This window comes from Coffea eugenioides, chromosome 10, assembly GCF_003713205.1.
Source record: "Coffea eugenioides isolate CCC68of chromosome 10, Ceug_1.0, whole genome shotgun sequence".
Classification (NCBI taxonomy): Eukaryota; Viridiplantae; Streptophyta; class Magnoliopsida; order Gentianales; family Rubiaceae; genus Coffea; species Coffea eugenioides.
This window is the reverse complement of record NC_040044.1, coordinates 2,180,507-2,193,827: the sequence shown is the minus strand read 5'-3', so window position 1 is coordinate 2,193,827 and position 13,321 is coordinate 2,180,507. Positions and strand designations below refer to the sequence as shown.

At 38.9% G+C, this 13,321-nt stretch overlaps 3 protein-coding genes across 3 annotated transcripts; 2 read left to right on the top strand and 1 right to left on the bottom strand.

The window, feature by feature from the left end:
- Positions 1–4,835: 4,835 nt before the first annotated feature.
- On the top strand, positions 4,836–8,171 carry LOC113748946. The gene is made up of 2 exons (XM_027292552.1): positions 4,836–6,027; positions 6,916–8,171. The coding sequence occupies exons 1-2, from the start codon at positions 4,903–4,905 to the stop codon at positions 7,963–7,965; spliced, it is 2,175 nt and encodes a 724-aa protein (XP_027148353.1). The 5' UTR covers positions 4,836–4,902; the 3' UTR covers positions 7,966–8,171.
- A 150-nt stretch (positions 8,172–8,321) lies between these two features.
- On the bottom strand, positions 8,322–10,060 carry LOC113748947 (CBS domain-containing protein CBSX3, mitochondrial-like). The gene is made up of 6 exons (XM_027292553.1): positions 9,979–10,060; positions 9,444–9,738; positions 9,268–9,349; positions 9,114–9,187; positions 8,959–9,019; positions 8,322–8,773 (listed from the first exon to the last, which is right to left on the bottom strand). The coding sequence occupies exons 2-6, from the start codon at positions 9,729–9,731 to the stop codon at positions 8,631–8,633; spliced, it is 648 nt and encodes a 215-aa protein (XP_027148354.1). The 5' UTR covers positions 9,732–9,738; positions 9,979–10,060; the 3' UTR covers positions 8,322–8,630.
- A 715-nt stretch (positions 10,061–10,775) lies between these two features.
- LOC113749959 (mucin-2-like) lies at positions 10,776–13,256 on the top strand. The gene has a single exon (XM_027293848.1). It carries the CDS (start codon positions 11,059–11,061, stop codon positions 13,036–13,038), a length of 1,980 nt encoding a protein of 659 aa, XP_027149649.1. The 5' UTR covers positions 10,776–11,058; the 3' UTR covers positions 13,039–13,256.
- The last annotated feature ends 65 nt before the right edge of the window (positions 13,257–13,321 follow it).

The window sequence follows — 13,321 nt, the reverse complement described above, 5'->3', positions numbered from 1 at the left end:
CAAAAACCTCAAAAAGACGACTTTCTCACGTGCAGGAGAAGTCCAAACTTACCCCGAAAACGTGGTCCATTGATGGTGAGATATGCCAAGAAAAGCTTGAATGCCACACTGCAAGAGAATCTCTGAAAAGAAAGGGGAATTTTTTATTTGGGAACAAAGATCTCTAATGGTTGAATCAACACACAAGCTAAAGGGATATTTTGGTGATGAAATGTTCCAAAAGATAAGGAGATAGAAAAAATATGATGATGTTTGTGAACCAACCTTTGCGGTGGTAGACATTCTTTCCTTTAGCAGATGGGACGTCAATTTAGTATCGCACAATAAATAAAAACGTTAGTTAATTAGAGATGAGTGAAAGTTCTCATGTCCCTCATAAAGGCCTCTTGTCTCTTGGGGTCAAACGTGTGTGCTGTTCAATATTTGTGGTTGCACATATAACATATATATATAACTTGAGCCCTCTTCACTTGTACTCCATCAAGAACTGAGAATTATGTTTCTCCGGTTTTTGCTTCTTCCATTTCCTTTGATGGGAAGTTAAATGGACTCCAAAAACTTTAGGGCATCAACCTAGTTTCATTTCACACAGTCTTTTACCCCACCACACAAAAAAAAAATGCAAAAAAAAAAAAAAACCTCTCTGTGACAAAAGTTTTAATCAAGCATTGTCACGATCACTCTTTTTACGCGATAATTAAATGAGAAAAACTCCAAGTCTTTTAAAGGAGAAGGACAAAGTGAGTGTTTAACGGTCTGATTACAGACCACACAGTAACCATCACTAATGTCGTCACAGTTTTGAGGACAAATGCATATAATTCCAATCAACTATCTCCATAAAGCTTGCAAGGAAAAATTGCTTGGCATGGGAATCTTGAATTGTACATAGCTCATCACCCAGTTTTATCATTTATGAGCTCTTTAATTGAAGTGCTGACCATGGATCACGCAATTCTTTGGTCATTGCTTCAACTTGAAGTACTTGGCACAGAATCAAACAAGTAGAGGTGAAGATTCTTTTGCATTTTGCATTGCCGAGAATTATGCTTCGTTTATTCACCCTTTTGATCTCCCATAAATCCTATGGGATCCGATGTTTTTTCTCCCTTAAATTGTTTCGGTCTCCTGCCTAACTTTTGATTACCATGTGAACCAATTTGTCCTACGAGAAGGAAAATTTTGAAAAATTAGGCCAGTTGCTAGAAACTGTTCTTTTCAAGAATATGTGATTCTAAATTTAATTGTCGAAATATACCATGACTATCCAGTATATGTACAAGAATATTTGCTAGAGGCACACAAAGACAAAGTTTAAAAAAAAAAAAAAAAAGAGTAGTAGCTTTCTACTTCAGAAGAATGCGTGAGACACATGATCCAGTCCTAAACTCATTTTTGAGGGTTTGAGGCAATGAATGGAATTGTGAAGTAGATTAAACGTTCTTTGTGAGCTTGACCATTGGGACAGTAGAGTACTTCCATGAATGCTACATGTTCTACTCCGTAAATCTTAGAAGAATAAAGAATCCAACACATGCATTGCATAAAATAAGCGCACCACAAGTGTTGTCAAATGAGTCCGAGACCATACAAAAATATATGGTGGCATTGCAAATGTAAACTTGTTCCAGACTCTGTTGACTTTTCGATCGAAATCTTGGTCCACTTAATCAGGTCCAACACTAGAATAGAATACTCAAGTTTGTTTATTTACTTGCACGAGCTTGAAATTGGATTTAAATTTGACTTGTATCTTAATTAGCTAAAGTAAAGTGAATTTTATTCAAGGGTTAAATACCAAAAACCCTCATGTGGTTTGACTAATGTTCACTTTACCTCCTTATGGTTTGGAAATCTACAATTTGATTTTCCATCGTTTCAACTAAAGTAAAAGTCTGACGGAAAACATTTAAACTAAAGTCTGAAAGGAAAATGTCTAAATTGCCCCTCTATAAGTCAAACCCTTAGAAGAATGTTTCGTGCATTTGAGAATGGGTAAAATGCCAAAAACTCCCCAGTGATTTGCCAAATGTACACTTTATCTCCCTATGGTTTGAAAATCTACAATTTAATTCCCTGTCGTTTCACTTAAAGTGAAAGTTTGACAGAAATACCGTTATTATAGATGTTTTCTGTTAGACTTTCACTTTAGTTGAAACGACAGGGAGTTAAATTGTAAGTTCCCAAACCATAGGGAACTGAGGTAAAGTGAACATTAGTCAAACCACAGGGGGGTTTTTGGTATTTAACCCTTTAATTCAATGGAACTCAAGTGAGCTCGAGTAGTTTAAACCTTCTTATACGTAAATTTTAAATATTATACTAATCGAGCTAAATACTAATTCAATATGAAATTTTACTAAATATAAAATATTGTTCATGTTTAGTTTGATTAATAGACAAATCAAATTCGGACAAGCAATAATTGAGCTTAGTGATCAACAATTTCTACAAGTGCACAGGGTCGATCGTAATAATAATTTATTTGGAGTATTTTTGGGTCGAACCATAAGGACAAGTTAAATTTTTACTTTAATTATTCTAAAATAACAAAATCTGAATTCAAGGAATGGTTTTTTCTAACTAAACAATAAAGAAATAATTAATTCAAATAGAGTAGTGGTGAGAAAACAATAGATGCGAGTCTAGGATTTCAGGTTTTAATTCAGATTTTGAGTCAATTATTTAGTTAATTTCTCAATAAACCATGAATGCATCACATAATTGTATTTTAGATTTTCTCTTGATACATCTAAAATATGCCTAATTAAATCCTATGTCTCTCTCGAGATTGCAAGTATTCAATTAAACCCTTTAAAAACTTTGGTAATATAAGTGCGTCATACAAATTTTAACCTACTCTCATGATTAGATTAAACATGTTTATCTATCTAGTGCACGGCTGTATCTCCCTTCTCAATTCAATACAAACCCTAAGAGCATATCTATGGTGGCTAAACATAAACATGTAATTAAATCAGGATAGATAAATCACAGAAGAAGGCACGAGATTAAACTAGAAACATTAATCAAATTTCTTCATAAAACTAACCCTAGAGACAATTTAGTTCAACATGATTTGGAAATTAAAACTACGAATTCAAAGAGTTACTACAAAGATAAGAAACAGAATAAGAAAATTTCTCAATTGCTTACTCCAATCTTCTCCTAGCGTACTCTATTGATTCGCCTCAGTTTGATCTTGATCTCTCAAGAATAAATTATGAAAAGATATTAAAACTAATTTAGACTAATGTTTTCCACCCCTAAAAAGGTCCAAAATAGCTCCTATTTATAGTTTCTTAAAATAGTATCCAAAACGGGGTAGGATTGAGCTTATTGGAACTAAAAAGCTACAATTTTGCACATTTTCCAATGAACACTGGCCTAAACTCTGGTGCTAGAGTTCCTTTGGATGACTTGACCAGAAGAATTCCCGCATGAATATCGGCGCAATCTATTAAAGAACAGTGGACAGATCGTTTCAAATCCGCGTGCAGATCCACTTCAAGACTAAAAGTCTCTATCATTGAGGTTGAATCAGCTCTTGCTTAAAACATAAAAGTTGTAACTCTTTGAATTAGCTTTCCAACGCCAAAGAATCAAGTCATTTGGAGGTTTGGTTGCTGAGATATGGCCAAAATACTGTTAACTGGTTAGAAGAACTTCGCAGAGCAACTATACTCCAGTATTTTGAATATTTGGCTATGAAAATGTAAAAACCAGACTTTGATGTCTTCATAAGATTTGGAGAGCATTCTCTTAGTTTCAAGATGAATCAAGAATCATTTCAATCCAATTTGTGTAACTCAAGTTATCACCAAAAATATGAAACATGTCAATCCTGTCAAACCTGTTCTTCCATTACTTCTCCGCACCACATTTTAGCCATTTTCTCTCCAATTGAGATTTTGACCTATTAGAACAATATAAGAGCAAAATTAAGTAATTTCAACTCAAGATAAAGTTCAAATAACATGATTAACTAACAACTTATACCTATAAATGTACCACAAATTATGCCCTATCACTTAGCTTAATTTGAGTACCAAAATAATTTGGTTCTCGTTTCATGCTATGAAACTTGACTATCTTTTCAAAAATAAAATTTGGAAAGGAGAAAATAAATTAATTTAAGTTTTAAAAAAAAACTACTAAGTTGAAACAAGCTATGTCAAGCTCAAATACTCCATTTTGGTCGAATCAAGTAAGAATGCAGAACACATTTTTGAAATTTATATTAAAAGTTGATATGGTAAATCTCTTATATCAAAAGAAAAATATAGAAATAATCTTATAAAGAGAGGCACAACTAGATATAATAGAAGGACTCCACATAGAGAGCAATCCACGGCCTAAATCAAGTCGAGTTAAGCTGGCCTAATTTGAGGCGTGTGTTGCATAGTGTAGTTGCACTGCGCTAACAATTATGCCAACCCATCCTCTCTGCATAACATTAACAAAAGAAAAAATCAGATTTATAAATTAATCAGTCAATTCTAATCTTGATTATTCAACTCAACCGTCAGTCAACTAGGGAGTTAAAAGCAAAGAAAATGAAAAGGAAAGAGAGAATAAATTTTCGACCATTATTTTGATTTTCTTTTGGTCTCTTTCTCTTTGTTAAAATTTTTCGTTTGTTTGTAAAACGGGTCCTAAAAGTGGTGAAATAGGTTTGAAGGAAACGTCGCTCCGGGAAATGGCTCAACCCATCCAAAACTCTATTGGATTTGCAGGTTCTTTCGGTGGCAAAATGTAACCCAAAAGAGAGCCCAAGGTTTGCAGGCTCCCAAAATGTAACCCAAGGTTTTGGACTCCTAAAACCCCTTCACCTCCTTTCAGCCAAGTCATCCTTCCCAAAGCAAAAGCAAACGCACCACAGCTGAGGGAGGAGGGTTAGAGATGCATCTCAAGAACCTCATTTGCAGGCAAACATTCAACAACATATCAAAATTCAATCGCAGAAAAGTTTCGTCTTTACCGCGACCATTGTTTAATTCCAGAAATACCAACTTCGGTACTTCTTCTTCCCTCGCCTACCGATCAAATCATTCAACAAGAGCTGAAGTCGATAACTTTGTTCAGCCCAGTTGGATTTTCAATAGATGTATCAGCACTTCTCAAGGAGCCCTTTTGAGGGATTCCTCTTCTAAAGACGATGAATCAGAGGAAGATGAGGCTACGAATGAGTTCTTGTCAAGGTTTGTTTGGATAATGCGGGGGAAGCTCTCTGAAGCTTATCCGGAAAGTGACAGGAAGACAATCGATGCGATGCTTTTGATTATTGTTGAGAAAGTTGTATCAGAAATGGAAAAAGGTGGTGTTGAAGGAATGACTGGGACAGCTGCGGCCACCCCTTCTGAAGATTTTAGTGAAGATTTGTGGAGAACTGTTTGGGAGGTTAGTCAAGTGGTTTTGGAAGATATGCAGAAAGCCCAGAAGAAGGAAAAGATGAAGAAATTTTTGCAGTCTGACGATGTTAAAGAAATGTGTAGGTTTGCAGGGGAAATTGGGATCAGAGGAGATATGCTTAGGGAGCTTAGGTTCAAATGGGCTCGCGAGAAAATGGAGCAAACTGAGTTTTACGAGGGTTTGGAAAAGTTAAAGGAGGAGGCTAAAGAAGGTCAAGAAGAAGTAAAATCAGAAAGCAGGGCTACTGAGGAAGACGGGGTTTTTCTTGGTGCTGGCTCAGATGATAGTGTGAATGAGGAGGTGCCTAATGTTGTAACACTTCCCAAGAGACATGGGAAGTTGAAGTACAAGATTTATGGTCTTGATTTATCAGATTCTAAGTGGGCTGAAGTGGCTGATAAAATTCATCGAACTGAGGAAGTTATTTTGCCTCAAGAACCACAGCCAATATCTGGGAAATGCAAAATTCTTACGGACAAAATTCTTTCTCTGCAAATCGAAGATGATCCATCTCAGCTTTTAGCTGAATGGGTGGAGCTGCTTCAGCCTGGCAGGATTGACTGGATTACTTTGCTTGATAAATTGAAGGAAAGAAGTACAGGCTTATACTTGAAGGTTTGGTCATACTTTTTTCCTTCAACGTGTAACAATTCATTACAAGGTTCTTGATTTGTCATCATAGTTTAGTCTTGCTTTGTCTTCTTATTAAGGACTTTTTCATATTCTGACCGTTATGAACTAGAATTTCTTCAAGGATAATACCTACAAAATAATTTTGACCAACATCCTGGTTCATTATATATGACTATAGGGACAGCACGGTACTAATTATTCTACGGTGTTTCACTAACCTTATTGACCTCTTAATCTTTTCTCTAGATCAAGGGAATTTTGACCAACATCCTGGTTCATTATATATGACTATAGGGACAGCACGGTACTAATTATTCTATGATGTTTCACTAACCTTATTGACCTCTTAATCTTTTCTCTGAGCTGGAAATGAACTTCAGTTTACTAGATTTTCAACTTTGGGCCATGTTGGTTAGGTACTTAGCACAATAGTTTAATTGGAGTCATGGTATATGGGGATATAAGTCTCTTACAGCTTTTGTGGGAACGAGCAGTTCTGCATAGGGAGACACTCTTCTGAGCTACCTGATCCTTTCTGTTCCCTAATATATGGAATTCAATCCTAACCATAGGATGGAAACTTTATCTCACATTTTCGCAGTCTTGTAAATGACCTTCTAGTGCTTTAGGACAGAAAATATCACAGCCCAATATTATAATAAGATGAAAGAATGCATTTCCTTGACATGGAGTTGGTGTTTGAATTTGTCTTATCACAAGTCGTGCTGCTACAAAATCGGGACATTATTTTGTTCAGCTGATTTATGAAACTCGTGCTTTGATGTGGGAGTAAAACAGAGGCATAGTCGTCTTCTTTATTATGCTGTCATGGTTGGTTATATGGTGTTTGCTGATACATTACTGCTTCAGATTGCAGAGCTTATACTTGGTGAAGAGTCCTTCCAAGCAAACATACGTGACTACTCAAAACTGGTTGATGCCCATGCTTGTGAAAATCGCTCAGAAGATGTTGAGAGAATTCTTAAGAAGATGAATGAAAATGGAATTTCACCTGACGTTCTGACATTAACAACTTTGGTCCACATGTACAGTAAGGCAGGCAACCTTGACCGTGCCGAAGAGGCATTTGAAAGCTTGAAGCATCAAGGATTACACCCAGACATGAGGGTATGCAACTCAATGATCATGTCCTACATCAATGCTGGCCTACCAAAGTCAGGGGAGTCATTAATGAGAGATCTGGAGAAATGGGATATCAAACCAACTGAGGAAATATATATGGCATTACTTAAATCATTTTCTCTGCTTGGTGACGTTAATGGTGCTGAGAGAATTGCTTCCAGTATGCATTTTGCTGGGATCCAGCCTAATTTGGAGTCTTGTACATTGGTTATTGAAGCATATGCAAAAACTGGTGACCTTAATAAAGCGAGGCAAAATTTTGAAAACATTATTAAACTCGGACTTAAGCCAGATGATAGGTGCACTGCTAGCATGATTGCTGCTTATGCGAGGAAGAATTTATTGGATAAAGCTTTGCATCTTCTGTTGCAGCTGGAAAAGGACGGCTTTGAGCCTGGGGTTGCTACTTACTCTGTTTTCGTGGATTGGTTAGGTAAATTGCAAATGGTTGATGAAGCCGAACAATTATTGAATAAGATAGCCGAGCTGGGCGAGGCTCCTCCTTTTGATGTTCACATCAGCCTTTGTGAGATGTATTCGAGGGCTGGGATTGAGAAGAAGGCTCTTCAGGCTTTAGGAGTCATGGAGGCTAAGAAGGATCAGTTAGGGAAAGAAGGGTTTACGAGGATTATACAGGGGCTCAATGATGGAGGATTTGTTGAAGATGCTAAAAGGATGCTTGCGTTGATGAAAGCTGAAGGAATTTCAGTTCCTGAATCACTCAAAATATCAATGATGTCATCAACCATAGGCCTCAAGACGCAAAGAAAGAGTTAGCAAAATTTCAGATACTCATGTTTTGTTTGCAGTTTGCACGTGGTCAATTATGATAGTGCTAAACGCTTTTGCTGATTCTCGGAATCTAGTCAAGATGTCTTTTGTCGTTGTAATTCCTCCAGCATGTTCTTTTATATCTGGCATTCTAAGTAATGCCAAGGTATGGTCCTCCAAATGATTTTAATGCAGAATCCTGCCGTTCATTATCTCGGCTACTGTTTGGAATTGTGCTGCAGGCGTCCTTAACCTCACTTGTATCATTGGTGTATACTTTGTAGTTTTTTCTGCTGTTTTTTTTTTTTAATATTATAACATCTTTGAAAAGGCATCAGACTAGTTTTTTCACACGTTATACTTTGAAAAGGCATGTTTGCCGTCTGTGGTACAAGTCTCGTTCCTATCAAGAAAGGTTCAGGAAGATATGAGAGTAGGAAGCCATCTATTGTAATTTGTAACAGTCAAGGGATTTGCAAACGACGAGAAATCATCACTACAGGTCATTGTAGTGACCATCAAATTACACAAACATGAAGATTATCTTCTTATTTTCTCTGCCATTGTTGATCTTTGGTCCACGATTGAGATAAACCAACGATAAAATTGGCCATTGGAAGTCCCAGCTGATTTCAGGAGTCCCTGCTGCTTGCTTCACCTGTATACAATGGCTAATAGTATTCACCCCTAATGAATTCATTCAGCCGCTTCATATCTCCACTTTGCTGCTCCACCACTGCTCGAACAACATCTACAATGGATATCATTCCCGCGATCTTTCCATCTATGACAGGGACATGTCGTATGTGGTTTTCTGGAACACATAAAAAATGTTATCCATAAATTTTTTTGCAGTCTGGGAAAAGCATGCACGAATGCTGCTAGTATGGAATGATTTTTGTTTTCTGAATCATTCTTCAAGCATTAAGGAGATATTATATTTTAGTATCATTTGATGTGTCACATGCATATAATTGAATCAATCAGTAGAATAGTTACCGGTCATGAGTTGCATCGCGTGGAGGATGTTTGTATCAGACGTCACTGTTACTAAATTATCCTGTTGAAAGGATGGAGATTTTAGACCACATATGGAAAAGAAATGGCTAAAGGTATCTAGGAGATTTTAGTATTGAGGACAAGGAAGCATTCACCTGATCAGTCATGATCTCCCCGACTCTTGTGTATTTAGATGACCTATCCTGCACAACTACCTTTCGCAAGTAATCTGTTTGCCATTTACTTCCACATTAGCAGATGTATTACTTGCAAGAAATTTGTAATACTAGTCAGCAAAGATTCCATTACCCCTCTCCGTAAGAATGCCAGCGATGAGTTGTTGCTGTCCTGGTTTGAGAACCACCAAAGATCCAATATTATTTTGTGCCATCTGCAAGATTATTGCTTTTCTCTGTTAATAATCACTTAATTTACCATTACGAGTAAAGAAATAGATTATTTATGCGCAATGATGCTTCACAGACTTGCTTCACAGCATCATATACAGTGTCGTCCGCGCGACAGCTGAGCCAAGATCCAGCCTTTTCGCCTCCCTTTGTCATTAGTACTTCTGCTACTGTTACATTCTCCAACCCTTTGTGTTGCAAGGGTGAAGACTCCTCCGCTGGCCTTGTGCCCTCTTCAACTGTCAGATAAGAGCTGATGGAACCAAGTCGCAAGAGATTGTTTTTCATTGCAGTTGTACTCCTCAAAAGTGAATGCCCTAATAGCTTTTCTTGGTAAGATCTAATGGCTTGTAGGAAACCTAGCATGTTGATTCTGCCACAAAAAGAGTTAATAGAATGCTAAGAAGTGAGAATGCATGAGACCTTAATGTTGCGATAATTGTTGACGCTGCTGGATATATTAATATTCTTGCTACTTATTGCAAGATGCTCTATAAACTTCAGTGGATGGGTGTATACAAATGATGATGAACGTGCAAATTTCATACGTTTTATCATAGGTGTGGCTGGTGCAGGCATGCCAAGTCTAAGGCAAGCAACAAATAGAACATACCTTGTCGTGCAGGAGCAATCTGCATGAGCAACAAAGCTGGTCCTATTTGAGAATATGATGAAGCCGTTACATGGGGTATACCTCTTTGTTCTTTGCTTGAGCAACAAATGTTAAGGAAGGCTACGTTTGTTCAATTTTTGTTTTGACGCCCCATGCTACTTTGCTTCTTATTGTTGCCAAAGGTAAAAAGTCACCCCTTGTGTTTTCTGTCTCCTCTTTTGGTTTGATTGTTTCTTTTGTCCAAAATTTCCCTTTCTTTTTGTATCTTTTAAGCTTTTTCCTCATAGTATAATAAGGTTTGATGGATCAATGAAATGGACTTTGCATTACATGCCATTTCCTTAAAACTCTTTCCAAGAAAGGAATAGATCAATGTCTTTTTTTTTTTCCAAAAAAATAAAAAATTTCTTTATTCTTTTTAATAAATCAAGTATTAATAAACCTTGGCATTAGTAGAGAAAATGTTGTTCTCAACACAAAAAGTTCCCCACATGTTTCACATGTATGTGGCGCAAACTGTTGGGTTTGGCCAAGAACGAGAGAAGAATATGCTAATCTACTCTCCAGAGGAAGAGGAAAATAAAACAGCGTAAGATCTCACCACAAAGTTGTAAAGACATGCCGTGATGAATTCCCAAGAGTGAGTTCATTGGCCTACTGAAAAAGATGCTAGCTGATCTGCCAAGGAAAATCAGTTTAAGGAAGGAAATCAGACAAGGCAGGCAAAGAAGGAAACAATGGCAAGTAAGCAGACCAAATGTATTTACAAACTTTCCAAAGAATCATATGAGAAGCTATATATGTTGCATTTCGCTCCTTATGCCAGGCAACCAACTCTTAGACCTCAAAATTCAGTTATTTACTTCATAGGTCACTCCCTTAAACCTCTATGGCAGACCCAAGACCAGCATTCCGCTTTCGTCTTCCCTGGTTATCAGCTGCACCTCCCCCACGTCCAACATTTTCCCCCAGGCCACCTGCCCAACCTACTCCTGCTACGACCCCGTCCCAAACAATGCCACAAACAACTGCAACCCCAGCCCCCCCCAGCCCTCCGTCACTGCCACCCCTCCCCCAACCATGCCACAAACAGCTGCAACAACCGAAGCCCCTCCCCAGCCCTCCGTCACCATCACCCCTCCCCCAACCACGCCACAAACAGCTGCAACAACCGAAGCCCCTCCCCAGCCCTCCATCTCTACCGCCGCTCCCCCCGCAATGCCTCAAACAGCTGAAACCCAAATCCCTTCCCAGCCGAGCACCACCACAACCCCTGCTCCCACTACTCAAACGGCTGAAAGAGCAACAGTTACCCAGCCTACGATAACTACAAGACCTACCCAGACACCCACTCCACAGGCACCTGAAAGGCCACCATACAGGCCTCCAGCGGTAGCCCCAGCACAGGGCCCTCCTCCTCAATCTCAGACATCCAGAACTGAATCGCAGCCTTCATCACCATCTCCTGCCATCACTCAACCCAGAGTCCCTTCTCAGCCAGCGTCTCTTTCTCGTGTAGACACTCCATCACAAGCTCCTTCCCAGCCCTCGACTCCACCTCATGCAGCCCCTCAACAAGAAGCTGTATCTCTACCCTCATCTCCATCTCGCAGATCAACCCAGCTCCCATCAACACCCCAAACAGCCACACAGCCCAGGTCCCCTTCATTAGCCCCTATCCAGGCAGGCCAGACATCTCCACCTCCTCCATCTAGCACAACCGCTCAACGGCAACCTACAACAGCAGCTGCCACCCAGCTCACTTCTCCACTGAAAACAGAGCAAAGCCCAACTAAGAAGAACTCTCAATCTTCTGCCAGTTCCACTGAAGGGTTTTCTCCCTCTGATAAACAAGAACCAAAATCAGCAGTATCCGAATCACTTCCTCTCGAATTTCAGCCAAAGACAGCAGTCCCTGCAGATAACATTCATGACTCTCAAGATCGAGCCCCAATTAAAACCAGTGTTCAACCCAATGAGATGACACAGCAGCCTTTAAAAGAATCAGGGAAAATAGCAGCAGAAGTGTTCACTACTACTGAAGGTCCAGAAACACCTGTTGTAACACAGAAATCAACTTCTTCGACTATCAATGGTAAACCTGAATCATTTTCTGAAGATATGAAACCAGAGGAACCCAAAGAGGTGAAGGAAGTCATGCAAGACATTAAAGACAAGGCACATGACAGAGCCAGGCATATAGGAAGTGACCTTAAGGTGGAACAGGGGCAGACAGTGCAGACTAAAGACCTATCTACCATTCCATTTCAGTCAGAACAAGCACAGAAGACTATTGCCAGAAAGGAGATGACAGCAACATCTGCTTCTAATGGTAAAGAAAACAAAATACCAACCACCCATCCAAGAAACAAAACCATGTTGGCTGACAGTCAACAGAAACAAAGGAACTCCAGTGGAGACCATACGTCCCTGCACAAAGAGATCAGAGACGACATTTCAAAGCTTGTTAATAAGATGGCTATTGGGGATTCCAAGCACTCCATAGATGACAGGCCAGTCAGTGTAATCACTCTTGCTGGTGAAAATAGGGGAGCATCAATGCATGTAGGCTTTGACACATCAAAGAAAGAAGGGTCAATCCACATTCGCAGAGGCTATAAGATCAAACCTGATGACAGTACCGAAGCAACAACTGATGGAGAGGAGAGTTTCAATGGACAATCTGACAACTCAAATGCCAAAGAAGATCAAGCATCAGAGGCATATGTGAACAGCAATGCACAGGGTATCAACAACTCAATTTTATTCAACGCATCCATAACGGAAGGAAATCCTGGTGTCCACCTGATTCACTCGCATTGTCCAACAGAATTAAAGAAGCCGTCTCAAAAACCAGAGCTCATTGAGACACGAAAGGCTGAATTCAACATGACCCCCTCCCAAAAACTTACTCATGAGCCTACAGTCAGAAGAAGATGTCTCAGAGGCCTGTTTCTGGAATCAAGTGATTCTGACTTGGATGCTGCGAAGCCTCGACGTCATGGTTGTCGTGTTGGCTGCAAGGAGAAGAGTAAAGAGAACAACATTGATGTTCTCTGAGCAAGCAATATCCTGAACACCATACTAGCATGCTAATACATATGAAATATATGTGCATACATCACATATTCAGAACAAAATCCTCATAGTATCTGTGAAGACATTCTTTAAATCGAACAAAAGTAAATAGTAGTAAGGATGTCATAGGTTCCAGAATGATATGGTTTTACCTGCATTATGTTGTTGAATTCATTATAAACAAGGATATTCTGTGGTAGTAAAATTACATATAAATCTCCAATCCCAAAAGGACTCAGTTAAAGCTACTAGCCAATCTTATCTA

Coding starts and splice junctions, on each gene's coding strand:
- LOC113748946 (XM_027292552.1), top strand. CDS start 4,903: ATGCATCTCAAGAACCTCATTTGCAGGCAAACATTCAACAACATATCA. Junction 6,028..6,915: donor GTACAGGCTTATACTTGAAG/GTTTGGTCATAC, acceptor TTACTGCTTCAG/ATTGCAGAGCTTATACTTGG.
- LOC113748947 (XM_027292553.1), bottom strand. CDS start 9,731: ATGCTAGGTTTCCTACAAGCCATTAGATCTTACCAAGAAAAGCTATTA. Junction 9,350..9,443: donor TATATGATGCTGTGAAGCAA/GTCTGTGAAGCA, acceptor ATAATCTTGCAG/ATGGCACAAAATAATATTGG. Junction 8,774..8,958: donor CGCGATGCAACTCATGACCG/GTAACTATTCTA, acceptor TATGTGTTCCAG/AAAACCACATACGACATGTC.
- LOC113749959 (XM_027293848.1), top strand. CDS start 11,059: ATGCCACAAACAGCTGCAACAACCGAAGCCCCTCCCCAGCCCTCCGTC.